Source organism: Haliotis cracherodii, unplaced genomic scaffold, assembly GCF_022045235.1.
Source record: "Haliotis cracherodii isolate W230 unplaced genomic scaffold, xgHalCrac1.p SCAF_2, whole genome shotgun sequence".
Taxonomy (NCBI): Eukaryota; Metazoa; Mollusca; class Gastropoda; order Lepetellida; family Haliotidae; genus Haliotis; species Haliotis cracherodii.
In genome coordinates this window covers 24405337-24429734 of record NW_027266275.1, presented here as the reverse complement: position 1 = coordinate 24429734, position 24398 = coordinate 24405337, and the positions used below count along the sequence as shown (strand labels likewise).

The 24398-nt window shown below is 41.3% G+C and overlaps 1 protein-coding gene across 3 annotated transcripts in view; it reads left to right on the top strand.

The window, feature by feature from the left end:
• LOC139467864 (centrosomal protein of 112 kDa-like) overlaps positions 1–24398 on the top strand; it is a 50188-nt gene that overhangs the window by 16993 nt on the left and 8797 nt on the right. For 2 of the 3 annotated variants that reach the window (XM_071249374.1, XM_071249373.1), the window contains exons 3-24: positions 201–267; positions 1196–1313; positions 1500–1550; positions 2677–2819; positions 5685–5778; positions 6716–6782; positions 7217–7266; positions 7731–7817; positions 8360–8459; positions 9910–10028; positions 10226–10369; positions 11132–11286; positions 11957–12086; positions 14188–14280; positions 16264–16323; positions 18735–18814; positions 19469–19604; positions 20619–20726; positions 21071–21253; positions 21873–22016; positions 22968–23054; positions 23443–23505. In XM_071249374.1, coding sequence (XP_071105475.1) covers positions 201–267; positions 1196–1313; positions 1500–1550; positions 2677–2819; positions 5685–5778; positions 6716–6782; positions 7217–7266; positions 7731–7817; positions 8360–8459; positions 9910–10028; positions 10226–10369; positions 11132–11286; positions 11957–12086; positions 14188–14280; positions 16264–16323; positions 18735–18814; positions 19469–19604; positions 20619–20726; positions 21071–21253; positions 21873–22016; positions 22968–23054; positions 23443–23505 — 2279 coding nt within the window. The remainder of the gene's footprint in view (positions 1–200; positions 268–1195; positions 1314–1499; positions 1551–2676; positions 2820–5684; positions 5779–6715; positions 6783–7216; positions 7267–7730; positions 7818–8359; positions 8460–9909; positions 10029–10225; positions 10370–11131; positions 11287–11956; positions 12087–14187; positions 14281–16263; positions 16324–18734; positions 18815–19468; positions 19605–20618; positions 20727–21070; positions 21254–21872; positions 22017–22967; positions 23055–23442; positions 23506–24398) is intronic. The other variant, XM_071249375.1, reaches the window with a different exon arrangement.

Below are 24398 nucleotides of genomic sequence, written 5' to 3'. Positions count from 1 at the left end.
TTTCTGTGGTAGACCCCTGAGTCATGGGTGACTTGTGTCGTCGTAGACAGACTGAATACAGTCTAGCCCTGATTACTGGGGGATCAGAGGCACAGTGGATGTGATTAGTTACCTGTAACGGTTGAGCCAGGGGATTACTTACCTGTATGCAGCCTAGTTCAAGAGTCTGGTTATCATGGTGGGATTATGTTGATTGACAGATCGCCAGAGGTGTGCCGTGTGGATCAAGAAGCTGTGTGAGCCACCGGCTGCAGGTGTGACAGGAAGGTGAGGAGTGACCGCCAACACTAACCATTGCAGAATACTCATACAACTTGTTGCAAAAGTCATCATTCACGTATACTTTCCTGCCTGGCTCATTGTGTATTTCCACCTTATGCCACACAATTATTGATCTTTTGTAAACATATCTTGATAATGATTCGAATGACACTATCACCACATGTCTTTTACATGACGGGGCACGGTTCACCCCAGTTATGTTTCTAGGTTTGTCAGCACCATACCCGTGCTCGTGGGTTTCACCGAAGTGGTAAACGTCCGAGACCTGCATCTCTTTGGGCTTCCTCTCACATTAAGCTGACATGCCGTGATATAAATGGAATACTGTTAAAAGCAGAATTAAACCCAACTCACTCACCCACTTTTACATGACATAATCACAATAATCTTCACTGTCTAGTGACTTGCTACTCTGAAGAACTACTGGTTGTCCTGACAATGTACACATTTGAGATATTTCATACACTGATCATAATTAGTATCCTTCAGTTAACCGGAGTGAGTGAGTGAGTATGGTTTTACACTGCTTTTAGCAATATTCCAGCAATATAACAGTGGGGGATAGCATAAATCCGCTTCATACATTGTTCCCATGTGGGGAATCGAACCTGGGTCTCCGGCATGACGAGCCAATGCTTTAACCACTTGGCTACCCGACAGCCCCCTGTTAACAGGATGGGCAGTGGGGTGGCCTAGTTGTTACTGTGTTCCCTTGTCACTCCGAAGACCCTGAATCGATTCCCTACATGGGTACTATGTATGAAGCCCATTTCTTGTGTCACCTGCCATGATGTTGCTGGAATAATGCCAAGGTGGTATGAAATCATACTGACTCAGTAAGCTGTAATTTGTCAATAGAAATTCCTTCTTGTCATCTCAGCTTCCATCAATCCCAGAATGCTTTGTATTCCAGGAAGAACCGGAACATGTACGGGCAGCTGATGCTGCACATGCTCAGAAGAGGCGTGCTGGAGGGACCATTTGACAAACGACCTTCAGGCGGGTCACTGCCTACCCTACCTCCATATATGGTAAGAACTTACTAAGTAAGAGACCATACTTGTGTGAATGCCAAAAATCGGAACTAAAATGCACCCAATGTTTTCGTTAATATTCCAAGAGTTCATTCTGTTGTCATTGTTATCACGGGTGTTGTTTTATGGGACTGTTGAGGAAATGTCTGAAACATATTAAGGTTTCCTTATTCAAAATTTCAGTCCATCTATTTCGATGAGCCAATGACAGGCACAGATGGACAAACAAGGGAGGTAACTCACATTTTCTGTTCATGTTCAGTGGGATACATATTTGGGCATGTCGGGATAAGCCATCCTCAGTAAACATTCATCTGCTTTTGTCAGGAGCTCCCGAGATGTCACCTTCAGACATAATTTCTGTTGATTTAATTGGCCCTACAGTAAGCATGAATAGGCTTTTTAACACATGATAAATGCATGCCAGAATTGACTATCTCTATTTGGCCAATGGAAGTATTGTGGTTACTGGATGACTGTCTGTAGCTACTTGCAGTGATCAGCAATAGTATCATAAACATCCGTATCTGCACAAATAACTGATGGTTAGGTAATATTTCTTTCTACGGTGAATAATGCAATAGGAAATATACTACTCAGAAGAACTTAAGGGAACATGATTTGTTCATACAAACATTATATTGACATATAATAGACATATTGCCACTTATATCGAATAAAAATATGGCATTTATGATATATGTATCCATTCTCTGGCAACTAAAGTTTTTCAAGGCATCAATAACAGTAATCTGACCATGGTTGCTGTATATCAAGGTGATTTGATTTACCGATAACTTCACCATATTCACACACGATTTTGCCTAAATTAATTTAAACAATATTGAATGAAATTTTTTATAAAATTGATAAAATACATTATAAACATAAGGCCAGATATAAAATGATCACGTTTTTATAACCAGATGGTATAAGAATGGGACTAAATTGTGTTCTTCAGTTCGGATTTGTTGACTGGTATTTGTGGTGTTACGTGATCAGCTGATAATGTTTTTTTGAGATGGGGGAAAAACATTGTGTCAGTGTTGTACTTGAGTTTATTAAAAATGTAAAGTCAATTTTGGGAGCCATGCATTACCGCACGCTATAACCGAGTTAGCACTGTATTGAATGGCACTGTATGACTGTTAATCTGTGTTGACAGTTAAGGACACTCGTTTCTTTCATGTTCTTTAACTTCTTTTGAGTAGTATATATTCTCTACTATACCATGATCTAATGTCACATGATATTCAGCAATCATGGCGTAGTGTTCCTCTCACTTCAAATTACGTCACACCAAGAATCATCCTGTGTTGTCCCTTGTCATGTCATTGATGATTATTTCCATGGTTGCCAGGGTGACAAGGTGCCAGACTGGGTGAACGGAGAGCTGCTGGAGTCTGTAGGATCCTCCATGGTCCGCCGGTCGCTAGGCAACCCTGCCGCCACCTCTACCTGGCTGTCTGGCAGTTCGGCTGCAGCACATGACGTGCGAGAGAGGTTCAATGCTGTTTTCTACTCCCCACAGCGTGTGCTAAGGCAGGCGTGTTCTGTTTTCAGCATGGCATTGTGCATGCATGCATGCATGCATGAGATGGACTCTCAGCCTCAACTACTAAAATATTCTCATACAAAATATATATACTTATTAAATTCTAAAAATCTAATTTAGCTCATGAGCTACTATATACTGAATAATAAAATCTGACAATCTAAGCTAAGAGCTAAAAGAGGTATCAGTTGGTCACAATGCAGCTTGGCTCTACTTTTGAGGGTGACGACTGGGAAGACAGATCCTAATTTACCTGTTAATATGTGTATAGATCCCCTGTAACACTAATTGATGGACACATTCACAACTCCTGGGACATATGCCCCAAACCCAAATATTAATTGCATAGAGCTGTTGTCATGGTTATATATGCTTGCCCTCCTCAAATATCCTTTGTGTAATAACTGAATATTTATCTCCATTCTGTTATGATAAATACCCTGCCTACATTCACCGCAGTAGCTTTATTTTGAGTCTGGTTTGAGTAACACTGCTAATAATATCTGTCCAATCAACACTGTACTTTTATCATTGTTTGTTTGTTTGTTGTTTAACTCCGCACTCAGCAATATTCCAGATATATACGGCGGTCTGTAAATAATCGAGTCTGGACCAGACAATCCAGGGATTGACGTCATGAGCATCGATCTATGCAATTGGGACACAATGACATGCATCAACCAAGTCAGCGAGTCTGACCACCCGATCCCGTTAGTCGCCTCTTACGACAAGCATAGTCACATTTTACAGCAAACATGGGTTTTGAAGACCTAATCTACTCCGGATTCTTCACGGGGCCTTTTATCATTGAAACAAGTAGCTATATCACCAGTCCTCGCTTTGTTGGTGTCATCTCATATAGATCTGCGAACGTCATGTAGCACTGGATTTAATACACAGGAAAACATCTTTTCCAGCTAAAAGTTCATTTACAGCAGTTTTCTGATTGGATTAAAGACAGACGGAAATAAGGATGTCACTTCTGAAACTAAAGCGACAAAACAAGTTCCATATTGATAAGAAATCTTCTAAAAGCAGTCGATTTTACAATTCTGACTATATCATGAGCATGTGTTTATGAATCAAATAGTGATGATACCTGGTGTTTGCGAAAGGTAAGCTCATCCTGCTCTATGGGTGACACCCATCACAAACACATGCAAAGACAAGTCAATTGTTCTAAAAAAACAAGGGAACATGTCAAAACAGGGAATTGCATCAGACACAATGTGTGTCACTGATGTGTCAGATTTGGAAATGTTACCATAAAACCTTTTAAAAGCTTTACTGAGGCCTTGAATGTTTTAACCCTGATGAAACAACTTCCGAGCAAGAGTCGTATGATGCTGTTTGAAATCTTGGTAGAAAGAGCAAGCTTGATTGTACCTCAAAAGTTGTGGAATATAGACACCAAGGGCTGGAGCTGCTGGAATATTGCTTGGCACATAGGGAAAGCTAACTATTGGAATACAGTCTTGTGGAGAGGGTTTTGTCATTCTGAATCTTTATGCATAGATCTAAATATGAAACAGATGAGGCGATCTCTCTGGTCTCAGTGGAAGGGAATGGACTATTTGATGGTTATTGAATGAAATCAGATCATCGATATACCTGAAGCTTAGTTAAACGTCTTGGCCAAATTAACTTGTTTTCACTTTGCCAATCCGAGCTGAAATTTCAATTCATATGCATAAAGAAATAGATCAGCACGAAGGGGAACACAATTTGTGCCCATGGGGATGCCTACGTCTTGCCTAAATGTCTTACCCCAAAATTTACGTAGATGTTATCAATGAGGCAGTCCAGCATTTCATAGTATTTTCTCAGTACACTTCAAACTTCAAAGGAAGCTGTAGTGGCAAATGAGTCCAGGTGTATAGTGTAATAGAATGGAAGATACAGTACTCTAGATAATCAAGGAGGTATGCTCTCACACTCAATAACACCTGCTGTATTACACTTACAATCTGAAGCTTTTGCTGTTGCCAGTAAATGGGGTATATATTCTGTTTAAGAAACATATTCAGTGAATGTATTCCTAAGATGTCCGGGGGGCACGGGTGGCCCAGTTGTCTAAGGAGCCACAATTCTCTGTGCAGATTCTTTGTTAACATGCTAACTGTTGACTACACATCCAGATGAGCTACAGTGCTGTGGCACTATTTTTAATATATCTTTTTTGGTAGAATTATTGGTTACAGTTATCATGGTTAATAATGATTTCTTAATGTTATTACTCTTTTGTCATATTTGTTTAATTATTTCTTAATTTTCAAATATTTCGTTATTCAAAAGTAGTTCCAAATATATTTTTTCCATGTGCTACAATGGCCACAGAGCCCCTTGATCATCTTTATACTTGCAATTTTTCCCAAAGTATTTCTTTACAAAATGTAATCTGTAAATGTAAGATTTATCATGATTTCCAGCAGATATAAATAAAACTGAATGCTGCAAGACAGACCTTGGGCTATGAAAAAAAGGAAATATTTCTTGGACATTGGCGCTGAGCATCAGTTATTTTTATTGATAAAACTGCTTGTTTTTCAAATTTCCTGCAGTATATGAAGCATAATCTGTTGTCCGTAATATAACATGCTTGACAACTAACACTGTATTAGAGTTCTTTGTGTGCCCAGTTGTGTTTGTTGGTCCTACCTCCATTCTCACTTTTAAAAAAAGAAATGAGTCCGAAATTTTTTGTTTCAGTCTGATCTGTTTGTGTTTGCATGTATCTGAAGGATAGGAAATTATTAATCTCTGTAAAACATATATGTGTTAACAGTGAAGTCAGTGCCTATTTCTTCTTCCAGACCCTACTCTAGCCTGGGGGTGAGTCTGGACAAGGACCCCAGTCTGTCCCCACCGTGGCGCAGAACCGAGGGAGGGGCAGTCGGATCCCTGCTGGTAATACAGAGTTTATGTTACAGGAAGTGTAGGTCTGTGGGGATAGCAGTAGCCCAGTGGAAGGGTGTCCGCTCATCTCACATAAGTCCAGGTTTGATTCCTGGAGCAGACACATTATATCAAGGCTGTGCTAGTTTGGTCCTGTTCTCATGACAGTGTTGCGATGCTATTAAGACAATGTAAGTCATGTTATAAATGTCTTATTCTTTTTTTTGTAAACAGCTTCATTAGTAGCAAAATTAAATACTGTTAATTATTAAATTAATGCATCACAAAATTAATGCAAGTGTTAAACCCCCTGACCTAAATGCATCATGAAATTAATACAAGTAGGCCTGCCTTAGTGTGTGCTATGACTCATGAATATTGTCTTTTCAAATGTAGATAGCATGTTATTTCTTAACAAAATGTACAAGCATCATTCCTACTACGTACACATGTGACCGCCTCCATGGTCTAGTGGTAGAGCGTCCGCCTGGAGAGCAGAAGGTCCGGGATTTGATCCCTGGCAGCTTCATACCAAAACACGTTACAAGATGCTACTTGTTGTTACCCTGTCTGGCACTTGGCATTAAGGGGCTAAAACAAGGACTAGTCGGCTCGGAGTCAGTATACTGTGTCTGAGTTGGGTATTCATGTTAAACTGCGTCATGGTATGTCAGCAAGCTAGCACTATAAATCGGCATCAGTCCGGACTAGTACAAGCAGCCACACACACATGTGCATGCACGTCGCTATATAAGTGCAGTAATCTTGGATGTGACATTTAACCCCATTTTTTAACCTCAGTTCACCTCACCTCACCTCACCTCACCTCACCTCACCTCACGTACACACATACACCCTTACTACACGTGTGATAGGTATTCCCGTTTCAGTTGTGAATGTGATATCCTATGGCTTGATGTGAGACTAGAGTGCTGGCTGTGTGTTTCAGATCAGTGACATGGACTGGAGTAAGCCCTACAGCTCCACCACATCTCTGGGCAGCTCTCTTGCTAAAGGTAAACACCTGCCTACTTGACCTGTCAGTCACGGGGGGTGACATATTACAGTTATACCCCACTACGCTCGTATCTCCTCACAATTTCAATGCAATAAGCATTCATCGTTATGCATATTTACTTTGTGTTTCATTGTTTTGATCTTGACATATGTTTCCCATTCCTTAGATTTCTGTTGATTTCTCTTATCATTTCCAGCTAATATTTGGAGTGTCCTATTTGACATATCCAAGAGGTCAAGGACCCTCACAGCTATGGAGTAGCTAGTCTAGGTGACAAAATTCATGTTCTCACCATATACTGCCCTCATACCGGGATGTGAAACTGTCATGTATTGATAATGACATGTTTAAAGTTCAGACGTAATAAGAAAGTATATTTTGTGAGTAAATTGGACACTATAATTGTTATTTATTTTGAAGGTGTTTTTGCAGGTACAACATTCCAAGACGACAGCAACATAGGAAGAGGAGGGGCGAGAGAAGTGAGTTATATTCCTTGTCTTTATTTTATAGATATCACTGTCTATAGCTGGAATTGCTGAATGAGGCATTAAACAGCAAACAAGAAACATATTTGTGGAATATGTGAAATATTCTTGGTCATGGTTTCAAAAGGGTATCCCCACTGCATATTGAAATTATCATTCATCAAATATTTGAGTATAAGGTGATGTCTTGATAATAGTTATCATAATCATAATCATCATCATAATAATAATGGATCAGTATACAACCCAAGCTGCCTGTTAGGTTCTAGAAGGTTAGCAACAACATTGTGGTCAGCCATCTAGGGACTCTCCATGACCGACATTGCTTAACTTCACCTGATTTGTGACCTGTAGGACCACATGCCATCACACGTAATTATCTTTAATGAGGGCATGTATGTATATGTACCAGTACTGAAATGATTCACAGTATCCCAGCATGTGGTTCTTCCGTTTAGATTGAGCTCAGGACCAAGATGGTGGAGGCCAAGTACCATGAAGAGAAGCTGAAGCTCCAGCAGAGACATGATGCAGCTGTACAGAAGGTGAGTTTTCAGGGAACACAGTTTTGTCAAGTAGTGTATCTGTACAGAAGGTGGGGGTTTGGGAAACATGGCTTTGTCAAGTAGTGTATCTGTATAGTAGATGAGAGTTTGGGAAACTCAGCTTTGTCAAGTAGTGTATCTGTATAGTAGATGAGAGTTTGGGGAACTCAGCTTTGTCGAGTAGTGTATCTGTACGGAAGGTGAGGGTTTGGGGAACCTATATTTCAAATAGTGTATCTGTACAGTTGATGAGAGTTTATTTCAAAATGAGCTTTGTCAAGTAATATGTCTGTACAGAAGATGAGGGTTTTGGGGAACTCAGCTTTGTCAAGACCTGTATTTGTACCGAAGCTAAGGGGAACTTGAACTGCGTCAAGTATTGTATATGTACATGTGAGGTTGGTAGGAACTGTCTAGCAGTGTATCTGTACTCATGTCAAATCTGCAAGTATGAATAGGCTATTATGCTTTAATATGAGTTTCTTGAATTTGAAGTTTCATGTTCTGTTGTTTTTTCCATGTGTCCTCTGTGTGTGTGTCAGATCTTGGACAGAAAGAATGCCGAGATTGAGGATGTGAAAAGTCACTACCGAGGCAAAGCCAAGGACATGGAGGACACCACAACTAAACTGGAGAGGAAAAGTAAGAAGCCCTGTCACTTATTTGTAGTATTTCAGACTCTGTCGTATGTCCACTATAGGTAAGGGAACTTTGATACCTTTAACCTTTTAGGAGGCTATGAAATAAGTGTTGTCTTCAGAAGATGTCACAACATTCAGGCAATGTGTTACATAGTTATTGCTGTGTGTTATAGTCCAGTCTCTGGTGAAGGAGATGTCACAACATTCACGCCATGTGTCAGATAGTTATTGCTGTGTGTTACAGTCCAGTCTCTGGTGAAGGAAATGTCACAACATTCACGCCATGTGTCAGATAGTTATTGCTGTGTGTTACAGTCCAGTCTCTGGTGAAGGAAATGTCACAACATTCAGGCCATGTGTCAGATAGTTATTGCTGTGTGTTACAGTCCAGTCTCTGGTGAAGGAAATGTCACAACATTCAGGCCATGTGTCAGATAGTTATTGCTGTGTGTTACAGTCCAGTCTCTGGTGAAGGAAATGTCACAACATTCACGCCATGTGTCAGATAGTTATTGCTGTGTGTTACAGTCCAGTCTCTGGTGAAGGAGATGTCACAACATTCAGGCCATGTGTTAGATAGTTATTGCTGTGTGTTACAGTCCAGTCTCTGGTGAAGGAGATGTCACAACATTCAGGCCATATGTTAGATAGTTATTGCTGTGTGTTACAGTCCAGTCTCAGGTGAAGGAGATGTCACAACATTCAGGCTGTGTGTTAGATAGTTATTGCTCTGTGTTTCAGTCCAGTCTCTGGTGAAGGAGATGTCACAACATTCAGGCCATGTGTCAGATAGTTATTGCTGTGTGTTACAGTCCAGTCTCTAGTGAAGGAGATGTCACAACATTCAGGCTGTGTGCTAGATAGTTATTGCTGTGTGTTACAGTCCAGTCTCTAGTGAAGGAGATGTCACAACATTCAGGCAGTGTGTTAGATAGTTATTGCTGTGTGTTACAGTCCAGTCTCTGGTGAAGGAGATATCACAACATTCACGCCATGTGTTAGATAGTTATTGCTGTGTGTTACAGTCCAGTCTCTGGTGAAGGAGATGTCACAACATTCAGGCCATGTGTCAGATAGTTATTGCTGTGTGTTACAGTCCAGTCTCTGGTGAAGGAGATATCACAACATTCAGGCCATGTGTTAGATAGTTATTGCTGTGTGTTACAGTCCAGTCTCTGGTGAAGGAGATGTCACAACATTCAGGCCATGTGTCAGATAGTTATTGCTGTGTGTTACAGTCCAGTCTCTAGTGAAGGAGATGTCACAACATTCAGGCTGTGTGTTAGATAGTTATTGCTGTGTGTTACAGTCCAGTCTCTGGTGAAGGAGATGTCACAGCATTCAGGCTGTGTGCTAGATAGTTATTGCTGTGTGTTACAGTCCAGTCTCTAGTGAAGGAGATGTCACAACATTCAGGCAGTGTGTTAGATAGTTATTGCTGTGTGTTACAGTCCAGTCTCTGGTGAAGGAGATGTCTATGATGCGGGACATGAAAGACAGACAGCTGGCAGACCTCAAGAAGCTGGTGGATGATACCAGTGACTCTCGCAAGAATGAGTATGACAAAAAGGTATGTCAAAATTGAGTCATTTTCAGGATCCAAATTAATCTTGCGTATCAGATTTGTTGTCTTTGATTTATGTCAAAGAATTTATGACTTTGTTATCTCATCCAAACATATCCACTGTTGATCAGTTGCTTTGCCCAGATGCTTCTATTAAAGTTGGTCCATGTGGTCCTGTTCCAAGACATTTCTGTGTGTTCCAGCTCCATGACACCACAGCCCATTTCGAGCAGGAGAAGTTTGAGATGCAAAAGCAGCACACTAGGAACATCCAGGAGATCTTAGACGACACCAACGCCCGACTCCAGCGCATGGAGAAGGAGTATACCCAACAGATGTCATCCAATGTTAGTACAATCGAATGCTCCACACCTAGCAGAAGTATGTTTTACCTTACCTGACGTTATACAATGCTATAGGTGTAGCGTCAGGTAAGCATAAAAACATTGCATTTAATCAGAAATGCTCATACTGAATAATATGGTGGATTCAAATGACTCCAAATTGTTGACATGGTTTCAACAAGAAAAGCAAGACTCTTTCCATGTTCCTATAAAATGACTGAGAAATTAATTAGGCGATATCTTTGATCATGGAGCAGTAAAATCTTAGATCCATAGAATAAACTATCATTTATCTTTTAATGATAGTGAGACAACGTACAACTATATTGATAACAACGTTTATTGCCTTAGTGATGTATCGATGTAGATTCATGCACCGTTATCAAGCTGGAAAGACTACAACCAAGTGATGAGAGGTATATCTTCATGATATGTTGTGATATGCAGCAGATTAACGTTAACGACAGGTAATTGACAACAAATAGCACAGAGAAAATTGGATGCAGACAGATGAACAGAAGGGTGTTAGGTGTTGTTGCAAGCTTGATTGGATGCTCAAAACGAGTCTCTTGCTTGATTGCGTCATCACAGGAAGCGGGGATGTAATACCCTTGATCGTAGCGATATTGTTAAAAAGATCTCTCCCTCATGGCTTTTGATAATTAATGTGTCAACAGCGTAGATTCTGACTTTTCTCCTTTAGTAATTTTGTGCTGATGTATTCTGCTGTGAAAAGACAGTGATGAGATTGTGTGTTGGTGCCAGACGAACGTGATCAGGGAGCTGGAGTCCCGAGTGCAGCAGCTGACATCCGAGGTGGAGCAGCAGCTGAAGACGAGGTCCGGCCTGGAGGAGGAGAAGACAACTCTACAGGACACATGTGACCAGCTGACGGCACAGCTCGGGGATGTGAGAGACAGGTGGGGAAAATACAGTAGCAGCAACTACTGCACTTGTCTATGCTAGATAGCCTGTTTTTACATCCTGTGAAATACCCTCATAGTAAAAAAAGATGTGTCTGAGTTCTCCTCGTCCTATTCTCAACCCTGTGTGGAAACTAGGATTGAGTAGGTCCTCTGTAGTGATTCCAGAAAGTGATCTTAGCACTAAGACTGTTGTAAGCCTATGTTCAAGTAGAGAGTTAGATCATCTTAGCACTATGATCGCTTTGTTGTATGGGTCCCTGCTCAGAGGCCATTATATTGCCTCAAGTATGCAGCAAATTCCCAATTTGAAGTAAAAATGACCCAAGTCTTCAGAATTCAGAATTCCATTTTGAACAATGTCACTATTCTTTCCCAGCTTGCCTGCCAAGGACGTTTTGTTTGGAATCCATGACAAATTCCTGCTCTCTACAAGTTTGTCAAATGAAAAGAACCTATTTTACATTCAGACTGCCATCAGCGGTATAAGAGGTACAGGGGTGTCTTAAATATGTAACTAGTATTCAAGGGTATAGTAACCTGGCTGTTGTGGGAGTTCTCACCCATCACACACTGCGAAGCAAGCTCCAAGCCTGGTAAGACAGTGATATGCTGAGATGGCTATGGTTTAACATCCCATTTACTCACTGATTCCTGTTCTATCCAGCTACAACCAGCTAGACCGGGAACACCAGCACCTGCAGGAGAGTCATGAACACGAGATGCGCACCCTGAAGCACAAGACTGAGGCCAGCCTGGAGTTTCTCAAGCAAGAGCACACGCTCGCTGCAGCCAAGGTAAGCCATAGCAGGGAGTAGCTGTCTAGCACAACTGTTGTAGGGTTGTAGGGTTGTAGGGTTGTAACTTCATTACACTCAACTTGGTGTTGGTGTTTTCTATTTGCTGGGTCAGCAGTTTATGTTGTCATTTAGTCATGTTAGTGGTAGTCTGTTTCTGGCTTGTCCCTTGCACCCACAAGTGGTGACAATTGTTATTGGCAGTTTGGTAGTACATTAATGGCATGCATAGAATTTATTTGACATTTTCAGACTATTTGTAAACAGCTGATCATTCAGTGATGTGAACTGATGAGCGACCCCATTATTCACTCCCTGCTGTCGTCAGCGGCTTGTGACTATACTGTGACAAGGTGATGTGACTGTGACCATGTGATGTGACTGTGATCATGCGATGTGACTGTGATCATGTGATGTGACTATGATCATGTGATGTGACTGTGATCATGATAGTTGACTGTGATCATGTGATGTGACTGTGATCATGATAGGTGACTGTGATCATGTGATGTGACTGTGATCATGATAGGTGACTGTGATCATAATAGTTGACTGTGATCATGTGATGTGACTGTGATCATGTGATGTGACTGTGATCATGTGATGTGACTGTGATCATGTGATGTGACAAGGTGATCATGATAGGTGACTGTGATCATATGATGTGACTGTGATCATGATAGTTGACTGTGATCATGTGATGTGACTGTGATCATGATAGGTGACTGTGACAAGGTGATGTGACTGTGACAAGGTGATGTGACTGTGACAAGGTGATGTGACTGTGACAAGTTGATGTGACTGTGACAAGGTGATGTGACAAGGTGATGTGACTGTGACAAGGTCATGTGATTGTGACAAGTTGATGTGACTGTGACAAGGTGATGTGACTTTGATGAGGTGATGTGACTGTGACAAGGTGATGTGACAAGGTGATGTGACAGTGACAAGTTGATGTGACTGTGACAAGGTGATATGACAGTGACAAGGTCATGTGACTGTGACAAGGTCATGTAACTGTGACAAGGTCATGTGACAAGTTGATGTGACTGTGACAAGGTGATGTGACTGTGACAAGGTGATGAGACTGTGACAAGTTGATGTGACAGTGACAAGGTCATGTGACTGTGACAAGGTCATGTGACAAGGTGATGTGACTGTGACAAGTTGATGTGACTGTGACAAGGTCATGTAACTGTGACAAGGTGATGTGACAAGTTGATGTGACTGTGACAAGGTGTGTGACTGTGACAAGGTGATGAGACTGTGACAAGTTCATGTGACTGTGACAAGTTGATGTGACAGTGACAAGGTCATGTGTCTGTGACAAGTTGATGTGACAGTGTCAAGGTGATGTAACTGTGACAAGGTGATGTGACAGTGACAAGGTCATGTGACTGTGACAAGTTGATGTGACAGTGACAAGGTGATGTGACTGTGACAAGGTGATGTGACTGTGACAAGTTGATGTGACAGTGACAAGGTGATGTGACTGTGACAAGGTGATGAGACTGTGACAAGGTGATGTGAGTGTGACAAGGTGATGTGACTGTGACAAGTTGATGTGACAGTGACAAGGTGATGTGACTGTGACAAGTTGATGTGATTCTGACAAGGTGATTTGACAAGGTGATGTGACTGTGACAAGTTGATGTGACTGTGACAAGTTGATGTGACTGTGACAAGTTGATGTGACTGTGACAAGTTGATGTGACTGTGACAAGTTGATGTGATTGTGACAAGGTGATGTGACTGTGACAAGTTGATGTGACTGTGACAAGGTGATGTGACAAGGTGATGTGACTGTGACAAGGTGATGTGACTGTGACAAGTTGATGTGACTGTGACAAGTTGATGTTACTGTGACAAGTTGATGTGATTGTGACAAGGTGATGTGACTGTGACAAGTTGATGTGACTGTGACAAGTTGATGTGACAAGGTGATGTGACTGTGACAAGGTGATGTGACTGTGACAAGTTGATGTGACTGTGACAAGTTGATGTGACTGTGACAAGGTGATGTGACTGTGACAAGGTGATGTGACTGTGACAAGGTGATGTGACTGTGACAAGGTGATGTGACAAAGTACTGTGACTGCAGGCTGCGGATGCTGTGGGGGATATGGAGCAGCAGCTGGAGTCCATGAGGAGGTCCATGAAGGAGTCAGACGAACAGCGGCAGAAGCAGCTCCGAGTAAGATACCTCCACTCTCTTTCTCACTACCTGCACTGATAGCCATACTATGCATTGATGATAGAATAGTGTATTGATAATCAATATGTTTTCACATTGAGATTTACTGGCTTCTGATATTCTGGTGAATATCAGTGTACTTAGTGTCAGGCTGTTATGGAAATATGTTGTTAAAGTGCAAATCTCAAGGGTATATTCAACTTTGCAGATTTGGATAGATCACATGGACCAATCAGATCTCATCATTCTGACATGGTGGTCTTATATCAGTTTTGTGAATCATGGAAAGATAAAAAATATCTCTATCAAAAGTGGAGTAGTATAATTGTAGTGGTTTTATTTTCTTAGAATTGTAAGTGAAAATGTTCCAACAATGCTCCATGTTGTCTGGAAACAGGTTAAGTTGTGTGAGTTTTCTGTCCCCCAGATTCCTAGCATAGCATTAGTCACCATGGTAAGTGAGACAGAGTGTGTCGACCTACACTCATTCCCGGCTTGGCAGAACACTGTTACTGCGTGGCTGTTTGCTTCCATACCTCACATGTGGCAGCCTGATGTAATCCTTGTGAGATCAACTGACACGTGTTTTACAATCAAATAATACTAGGTGTATTTCTGCCGAAACTGACGTGACATAAGCTGGTTGTGTTTCAACAGGAAATATGATGCATGGTTCTATCTGTGATATGTGGGATGTACCATCAATATTCTAGCAATTTAAAAACCATTCTGGACTATGTGTATTGTTCTCAGTCTTCATAAATATCAACATGGCTATTATTTGTATAATTTATTCCTAAAAAAGTATATACTTTTAAGATTATGTACAATGAAACCTTACGAACAGTGCAATCTTACGTACAGTGAAACCTTATGTACAGTGAAACCTTACATTCAGTGCAACCTTACGTACAGTGCGACCTTACGCACACTGCAGTCTTACGTAAAGTGAAACCTTACATTCAGTGCAACCTTACGTACAGTTCAACCTTATGTACAGTGCAGTCTTACATACAGTGCAACCTTAGGATAGTTCAATCTTACGTACAGTGAAACCTTACATTCAGTGCAACCATACAGACAGTGCAACCTTACGTACGGTGCAACCTTATTTACAGTGAATTCTTACATACAGCGATCGATCTCCATCAAACCAATGATCAATAATGATCAATACATGAGTTGAGATGATGCACAGTGTTCAGGCAATATCTTTATCAGCTGATGTGGTAGGTATAATGTTGGCACTTGTTCACTTATCTCAAACTATGCATTAGGGGGTTTACCATGATCTATAAAATTGCGGTCATAGGAACTTTTGGTATTACAACTATGGGGTCCAAGGCATTCAGTTGGGCGTCACTGTGAGACAACTAGACCCACAGCAAGTAAAAGTATGTGTGATGCATATGCTTTTTAATGGATGGGGAGTTCCTTGTTTGAATAAAAACTTTGTAAATGAGCGCAGAATACCTGACATGGACTCTCTGAACATTTGTGTTTCAGATCAGAAGCTTCAGATAAGCTTCCGTACATTTTTCAGTTGCATTAGTTTCAATAATTCCAACGTCCATACTCTTTCATGTCTATAGGGACTCGCAGGGAATGATATTTGGGCCCAGGGTCAAATCTTATTTTTACAAGTATAGAACATAATATTTTGAGTACGGTAAAAGCCAGGCCTCTTCCACAAAGCGATCTTGGAGTCCCAATTTCGTAAGCCAATGTTAAAGTATGGGAGTTATCATTTTAGAGCTAAGACCACTTTGTGGAACGGAGCCCTGATGGATAACTTGACCTACATTTGACTGCCCACTAACTTCGAGCAGAGTATGGCTTCATCTTAATGGAAAATCTAATTTGTTATTCATTGTATATTGGATGGTGTCAAACTCTTTTTCTCATTCATACTGATAGAATATTGTGAGGTTTCCAGTCTTACATTGTGCATAAATGTGAGTGAAACCTGCGGCTATATTTCAGGAGTTAGATCAAGCTCGGCAGCAGGAGAAACTGCACTTAGAAAACCTGCATGATAAACAGGTATTACTGATCCCAAGGCTGCGATGTGCATCCCTACACAAGAACCCTGTGTGTTGTCTGTCCGATATGTCCCTCTGGGTAGGATTCTATGCATGATATTGCACTGTGTAGATATGCATGATATTGCACTGTGTAGATATGCATGATGTTGCCCTGTGTGGGGCTGTATGCATGTTATTGCCCAGCACTTTGTGGTAGGAATGTATGATAATTAATTCCTTGTTTGGTGTTGTCTTTACAGCAGTTATCAGAGGTAATTGTTGATCTTTACATTGTAGATGTAGGTACTAGAGGCTTATAGGCATGTTAGAATTATTATTACAATCTTAATATATATCCTGAATTTATAAGATCTCTGTTGGTATAAAAAAGACATGATTTATACAGTGGTTGATCAATATGAATAGCTGGTGGGGATTGTTTGATAGGCATTTCTTAGTTGACGAAAGATAAAGTTGGCACAATGTATGGATAACAACTTCTTTATTTTACTGTAATGGCAATGTTTCAGTATAGATCCTTATAGTGTTTTCAAGCATATATTGTGTGTATACAGGTGCCAAGACCCTAGCTTGCCAACGGTGTAAGGATATATACAGGCACATGGGCATTACAGTAACATAGAAGTTGTTATCCATAGATTGTGCCTACTTTGTCAACTGGTAGGGAGTGTGGTGGTGCAACCTCTGATGACTCAGCTCTCAGTTGTTGAAGTTAGGTGTTAACTAGGAAGCTGGAATCACTTCTCAAGGCTGCAACCCTGGTTTGTCTGCTCCAGGCCTGAGTACACGATGCAGATTGATGATGAAACCATCAGTGTATTGTGGGGATTTCACACTGCTGAGCTGATCCCCAGCATCCCTTGCTTGTTGCATCAGCTCAAGATTGGTGGTCAGGTTCATGTCATCATGCTGGTTGATGGTTGTCCATGGTTTCAGTCACTGGTTTGTCTGGTTCCGACTTGATTACTTACAGGCTGCCATGTTGTTGTTGAAATATTGCTGACCGGCTGTAGACAATATTCGCTTACCAAACCTTAGGTCTTCTGTATATCAGCATGAACTAACATCCTGATTTGTTAATTCCAGTAGATGATAGTCCACACCCTCACTCACTCCAGTAGACTGGCTAACAGTCATCGCCCACCCACACTCACTCCAGTTGACTGGCTTACAGTCCACAACCTCACTCACTCCACTAGACTGGCTTACAGTCCATGCCCACCCTCACTCACTCACTCACTCCTGTAGACTGGCTTAGTCCCCAACAACCTTCACTCACTCCTGTAGACTGACTTACAGTCCTCACTCTCACTCCAGTAGACTGGCTTACAGTCCCAACCCACCCTCACTCACTCCACTAGACTGGCTACAAGTCGTCGCCCACCCACACTCACTCCAGTTGACTGGCTTACAGTCCACAACCTCACTCACTCCACTAGACTGGCTTACAGTCCACACACACCCTCACTCACTCCATTAGACTGACTTACAGTCAGTCCCACCCTCACTCACTCACTCACTCACTCCTGTAGACTGGCTTAGTCCCCAACAACCTTCACTCACTCCAGTAGACTGGCTTACAGTCCCCACCCACCCTCACTCACTCCACTAGACTGGCTTACAGTCCCCACCCTCACTCACTCCAGTAGACTGGCTTACAGTCCACACCCTCACTCTCACTCCAGTAGACTGGCTTACAGTCCCCACCCACCCTCACTCACTCCACTAGACTGGCTTACAGTCCCCACCCTCACTCACTCCAGTAGACTGGCTTACAGTCCACACCCTCACTCTCACTCCAGTAGACTGGCTTACAGTCCCCACCCACCCTCACTCACTCCACTAGACTGGCTTACAGTCCACACCTGTCACTCTCACTCCAGTAGACTTGCTTACAATCTCAACCCTCACACATTCACTCGCTTCAGCTTGTACAACAAGGGTTGTAGTCTCACCTCACTCCCCATGTGTGTTTATTGTTGAATCCTACTTTTCCTTATTTTTCTAATCATTTTAGATATTTGAGTTTGGTTTAGTGTTTTTTAACATGTTTACTAATTTATTTTAAACCATTTTTGTAGACTATTAATAAAGGTATTTTGGTTCATTTATGAAATCATCAAATTTGTCTGGAAGCATGTATATTGTATAGATTTATACCTCGCATACAATGGTAACACATTTTCCATAAAAAAATATTATGTTGAAGATTTTTGTTGTATAAATGATGATGTGAAATGTAATATAAGTTCAAGTAAAGGTGGAGTTCATATTCCCTCTATTATGTGAGGTTTGATGTTATGATCTAACGTTTATATGTGATGATTACTAACTGTGACTGTGTATGAGCTGTGAGAGGCCCACAAGCAGTGTGTGTACGGATGTGTGACAGCGTGCGTTCTTGTTCAGATCCGCAGCATGAAGAAAGAACTGGAGCAGCTGGAGCAGGAGTCCCAGAAGAAGATCCGGACCTCGGAGCACCTGCTACAGTGAGTACACGAGCCTCACATCAACTGGAATATGTGTATATGTCAAGACACGTCACTGATGATGTTGATGCAGTGTTAATCATAGAATATAGATGTTACCAGTTTGTATCCATATAGAAGTAAAGTGAAAATACTTACCGGTCGGTCTTACCTATATTGTAATTTTAGATGGTTATGAGACTGACCTTAAACTCAGTTAGAAAGAACAAAAAGCACCTGTTGGCTGACTCTGTTTTACAATTAGGTGAAATGAGAGATTTTATGTCTGCTGTAAGAAGTCGTGAATAGTATGTTTAATACTCTTTTGGTATTTTGACATCTGAAACATCATTAGTAACAGTACTAATCTGGAAGATAAAAGTTATTTTGTTTCTTTACCGGCCACCTACTTTGGATTTGTTTGTTAACAAACTAACAAGTACTGAAGGCCGTTATTCAGAATTTCTTCCGTTAATGGCAAGTTTGTCTTTGTAGACAAGTAATAATTCATTGAACTGACAAGAGGATTGTTGTCTTTTCTATTGAAGATTTAATAAGAAAACCATAGAGGAATAATTTTTTTATCCCTAAAAGCTGTCAGAGATCTTATGTTTATCCAATTCACGTTTATTCTTATTTATTATGGAGATTTTGTGGAGTTTGTTGTGATTACAGAGAGAAGGACCTCACGATTCACAGACTGCAAGAGCAGAACCAGAACCAGGCCTTGTCAGCAGAACGGGCTCTGGAGGAGTTCAAGGCCGAGGTGGAGAAGAACCAGAACCGGGTTTACGAGGAGATGAAGCAGCAAGTAGGTCGGACCTGTCACTCGGTGACAATACAACATGGCTGTTATTTTGTGATGGCTATAGCCCTTCATAGTGCTGCGGGTTTGCCGGGACAGACACATGGTGCAGACCTGATTCATTTGTGCGTCATAATACCATACACTGAATGTCCTCAAGTAGCTGGTGTTGTATCTGCCATTCTCTTTATGGTTGTCTCCTTATGAAACTTTCAGGAGATCTGTGTTCTGCGTAGCAATATTTCCAGTTCCACAAGTTACTGAGCTGTGCTCTTTACAAGTTAGAATTGATCACTGTGTTTGTTGTAAAAGAGGACTGAATTGTTGAGTGCTGGATGAGAAGAAGGAGGGAGTGTATAGGAAGTAGGCCTGGGACGGGTAACTCGGGTACTCGGGCCGGGTGGTTCCTGAGTAGGATCCGGGTACCCACAGGACTACAGGACATGGTTAGTCACGTGATATATTGTTTAATGACAACAACTCACTATAGCTCAGTGGTTACACTTCAAGTCGCTAATTCACATTTCTTCCTGACGATGAACACAATCCTTTGACTTGTATATGTGTGAGTAGAGATAAAGCTTCAGTCAATTTCCATGTACGCATGATCTGATCGTTTGATACATATATCTAAATAGTTTTGTCCAGGGCTGTGGTAAAATAATTCCCAATCAGACATTTTGTTCCCAACTCTTGAGACCTGCAGTGGGTACCTGGGTAGGGTCGGGTAACAGGGGGTCAGGTACCCGGGTAGCAAATTTGGACACGTCCCAGCCCTAGTAGAAAGACTATTTATTACTCACCTGTGAAGAGATCACATGTTTAAAAACAATGAACTTTTATTGTGTACTAACATCAACTACAGAAGTGACATCTTTCGCTCGTTAGTTACGTTTATATCTGAACTGAACCATACTGACTTAATGATTGCCAGTATTACCAGCTCCAGACAGAATTACTCTTAGTGAACCACTGGTGCTTGTATGTGTCCAGTGATCATGACAGTCGTGGTGGTTGTAGATGACCCAGGTGGAGTCGGACCTCAACAAGTCGAAACATTCCCGGGAGAAGCAGAACAAGGAACTCAGCAAGCAGCTGGAGCAGGAGAGGGTCAAGTTCAACAGGGAGGTAGGTCAAGGTCAAGGTCAAGGACAATGAGCCTTGAACAGTAGTTGTCAATAACTGAATTATTTACAATTTAAACTGTAAAAAGTAAAAAAGTAAAATCGTTTTAAAACAAATAATAAAAATAAAAAGTACTATTGGCATTGTTTACATCATGAATGACTTCTTTTGAAATAGAATTATACTGACGTAACACACCGGGTATGTTATAATTGGGACTCGAATCCAAAAAGTACTAGAATTTGTACTTTACTAAGAAACTTCAATCACAAATATGACATGTTTCATTTGAGCACTTTCTTAAAGGCATTTTATTCATACGCTTATCTAAATAACAATACTTGCAGATAACAGAAATGAAGATATCGTTTGAACATGAGAGGTCGCAGATGTTGCATGACCTTCACCTTCAGAAGGAGTATATCTTGTCAGAACATGAGAAGGCTGTGGAGACACTCAAGGAAGGTCACAGAGTTGAGTTGAGGTCATTGGAGGCTCGGTCGAGGGAGAGGGGCGACAAAGACACAAAGGTATCAATTGTTTTAATATAGAACTTTAATATCTTCTTTCACTTCTTCATATGTCCTGGCATCTTCACGAGACAAGGGAGTTAACTGACTATAAAAGTCCAGTTTCCACCCTTGCTGAACTAGTCTGGAATTTCTGGGCTCGATGGTAGTGCCACCAATGGCTATTATGAATTATGTCTCTTCTATGTCCCTCCTATTGACCAATCAGATTCCACCTCTCATATCACTTGCATTTGCTTGAAACAAAACGATGATCTGGTCGATAATCAAGATCTATATCGCGAAGGGCATCAAATCCCCCTTGATTAAAGAACATGAAGAGATTTGGAAAATATCTGTTAATGCCGAGTTGGTGGTGCACATGTTTTGCAAAACCTGCAATCGACTGAAATCTGCTAGGCAGTTACGAACTGAATATCTATTTCGTTACGCAATTTTGATGTATAGACTCGATAGTCCAGCCAAAATATAACTCCATAACTCCAGCCAAGTTCGGCAAGGGTGGAAACTGGACTTTTAAAGTCAGTTAACTCCCTTGCTTGGGGAAGATGATCTCCTGCAGTGTTGAGACATGTCTTTCCAGTAGTTTTAATGTTTTAATGAATGCTTTTGTTTGCAGAACTTGACAGAGTTTGAGAGCCAAGTGCGAGAGTTGCGAGAGGAGCTTGTGCAGTCAAACCAGCTCCGGAAGCAGCAGCTGGTGGAACTGGGGCTTCTCCGAGAGGAGGAGAAGCAGAAGATGCTGAGAGACCATGAGGCAGAGGTGAGCAGGGTAGGGGTGTGTATGGGTAGGGGTGGAGTTATGTTTGTGTTTTTGGTGCAAGGGTTTAGTTAGGTGTGTCTTCTGGAGGGAATGGAGGAGAAGAGGAGTACACTATACAGAGAGATTATGAGACAGGAGTGAGTAGGGGCAAGGCTTTGGGAGTGTTTCATTGGGCAGGGTAGGTGTGTGTGTTTAGGGTTGGGGTAAGGTTTGTGTTTATGGGGCTAGGTTATTGATGAGATTGGATGTGTGTTCTTGAGGGGGTGGAGATGAGGTGAAGCACAATATACAGAGAGATCATGAGACAGAACTTAGTAGGGGCACAGAGTTATGGCCCTTGCTCCATGCTTTTCAACTTATCACATACTGTGTGAAATGGATGCAAGTTTTCACAGAAACTACTGAAGTTTGTATGCTTATCTAAGGGATACTTGTCAAGACTGAGTTTGAAAATTGGTGCCGTAAAAAAAATATTTTTTCCAGCTTCACTTCCCTTGCTACATGTTTTTAGATTTTAATCATACACAGTTATGGCCCTTTTCATGTTACTTTACAAAGTGCACAGTGTCTGCAATGGGAACAAGTTTTCTCAGAAGCTACTGATGTTCGATTATACTTATCAAGAATGAGGTCAAGAATTGGTGCCATGTACTACTTTTTCCAGAGAAGGGGCCTTTTGTGTGCATTAATTTCACATTTAATCCTATTTTCTGATGACATAAAGTGACCCTAGTGCCTATCTCTTTATAGGCTTTATAGGACTCTTTTTTCTCGTTAATATTCACAACTACATGTATATGAACAAACAAAAGTCAAATGTGCCCCATGGCGGGGATAGTGATAATACTGTTTACTTGTTGCTGCTTCAGTGGAGGTTTTGGTTTGTGAAGGTGTACGTATGTGCATGTTTGATCTGTATCGTGTTCACCATGTCTCACCAATGTTTTACAGATGGGTCGGATGCGGAGTGACATGGAACAGCAGCGGCTTGAGCTTCAGAAACTCCACAGCTCTGAGATGGAGACCATGCTTGAGAAGGTAGGGACGGGTATTATCAGGCTACTTCAGTGCTTCCTCTCAGCAGTGTGTCATAGTCCTAGCAATTCTTAAACTGTCTTTGTGCTTCTGCTAGATGTCACCTGTTCATAGGGACAACACAACTGTATTACGGGTAGACAGCCTTCCCTCTATGCTCTGTAGTTCAGTGTTGTGAGTGAGTGAGTGAGTATGGTTTTACGCCGCTTTTAGCAATATTCCAGCAATATCACAGCGGGGGACACCAGAAATGGGCTTCACACATTTTACCCTTGTCGGGAATCAAACCCGGGTCTTCGGCGTGACGAGCAAATGCTTTAACCACGAGGCTACCCGACCGCCCCAGTTCAGTGTTGTGGTATAACTAATCTGTTGTTTTATGGTCCTGCAGACAAATCAGCGTCTGAAGGACATTGAGAGGGAGTACGCTGACCGAGGGCAGAAGTCCACAGAGGTAACACTTCTTTTTGTTATGCCTTTATTAAGAATCTTACAATTCCATTGGTTAATCCATACCACATGGCGAAACAATACGTTTTGATGTAGACTCCGAAATCATGTGACTGACACTGACCTCAAATATTGACTCGTCACATGATCAGTATTGACCTGAATATTGACTCGTCTGCTGGAAAACAAGATGGCGTCTGGTACGAACACTTCACAGTTCACGGCTAAGTTACTGTAATGAAACAGAGGACGGTTTAAAGACTTCATAAACTTTAAAGTGAATTTCGGTATTACAAAACAAATGATTACTCTAAATGAGGTCAATATGCGAAAACAAGGACCACTGGACCCATCCCCTTCAACGGTCGACTACCTCAGGGGTCGGGTCCTCAGGTCCTTGTCTTCGCATATTGACCTCATTAAGAGTAATTATTTGTATATTGTTCACTGGGTTATCCTTCACTCAGACGGTACAGATTTGTCCATACTATCCTACATGTAAATGCATTTTACTACATATCTAGAATGGACAGGGAAGCTATGTTAGCACTGAGTAAAAGACCATGACAATGTGTTTTGTTTGTCATCAACATAATCTCCTCCGAAACCCTGGAGCAATGAAGCAGAAACTGTCCAATCAATGATGACACCTGGATTTGTTCAAGAGCTTCGACTCAGAGTTTTCAATATGGTTGCCATGTAATTAGAAAGCTAAGAAACTGTATAACCATCTCATCAGTTTTATGAAATCAAAAATTGTGATTAGAAGACAAAACTAGAATGATGGAAATTCGAAAATTGTGATTAGAAGACAAAACTAGAATGATGGAAATATGTCCTGCTTGAATGAGGTGATGACGAGGCAGGGAGGCTCTGTTGAAGTTTTAACTTGGTATC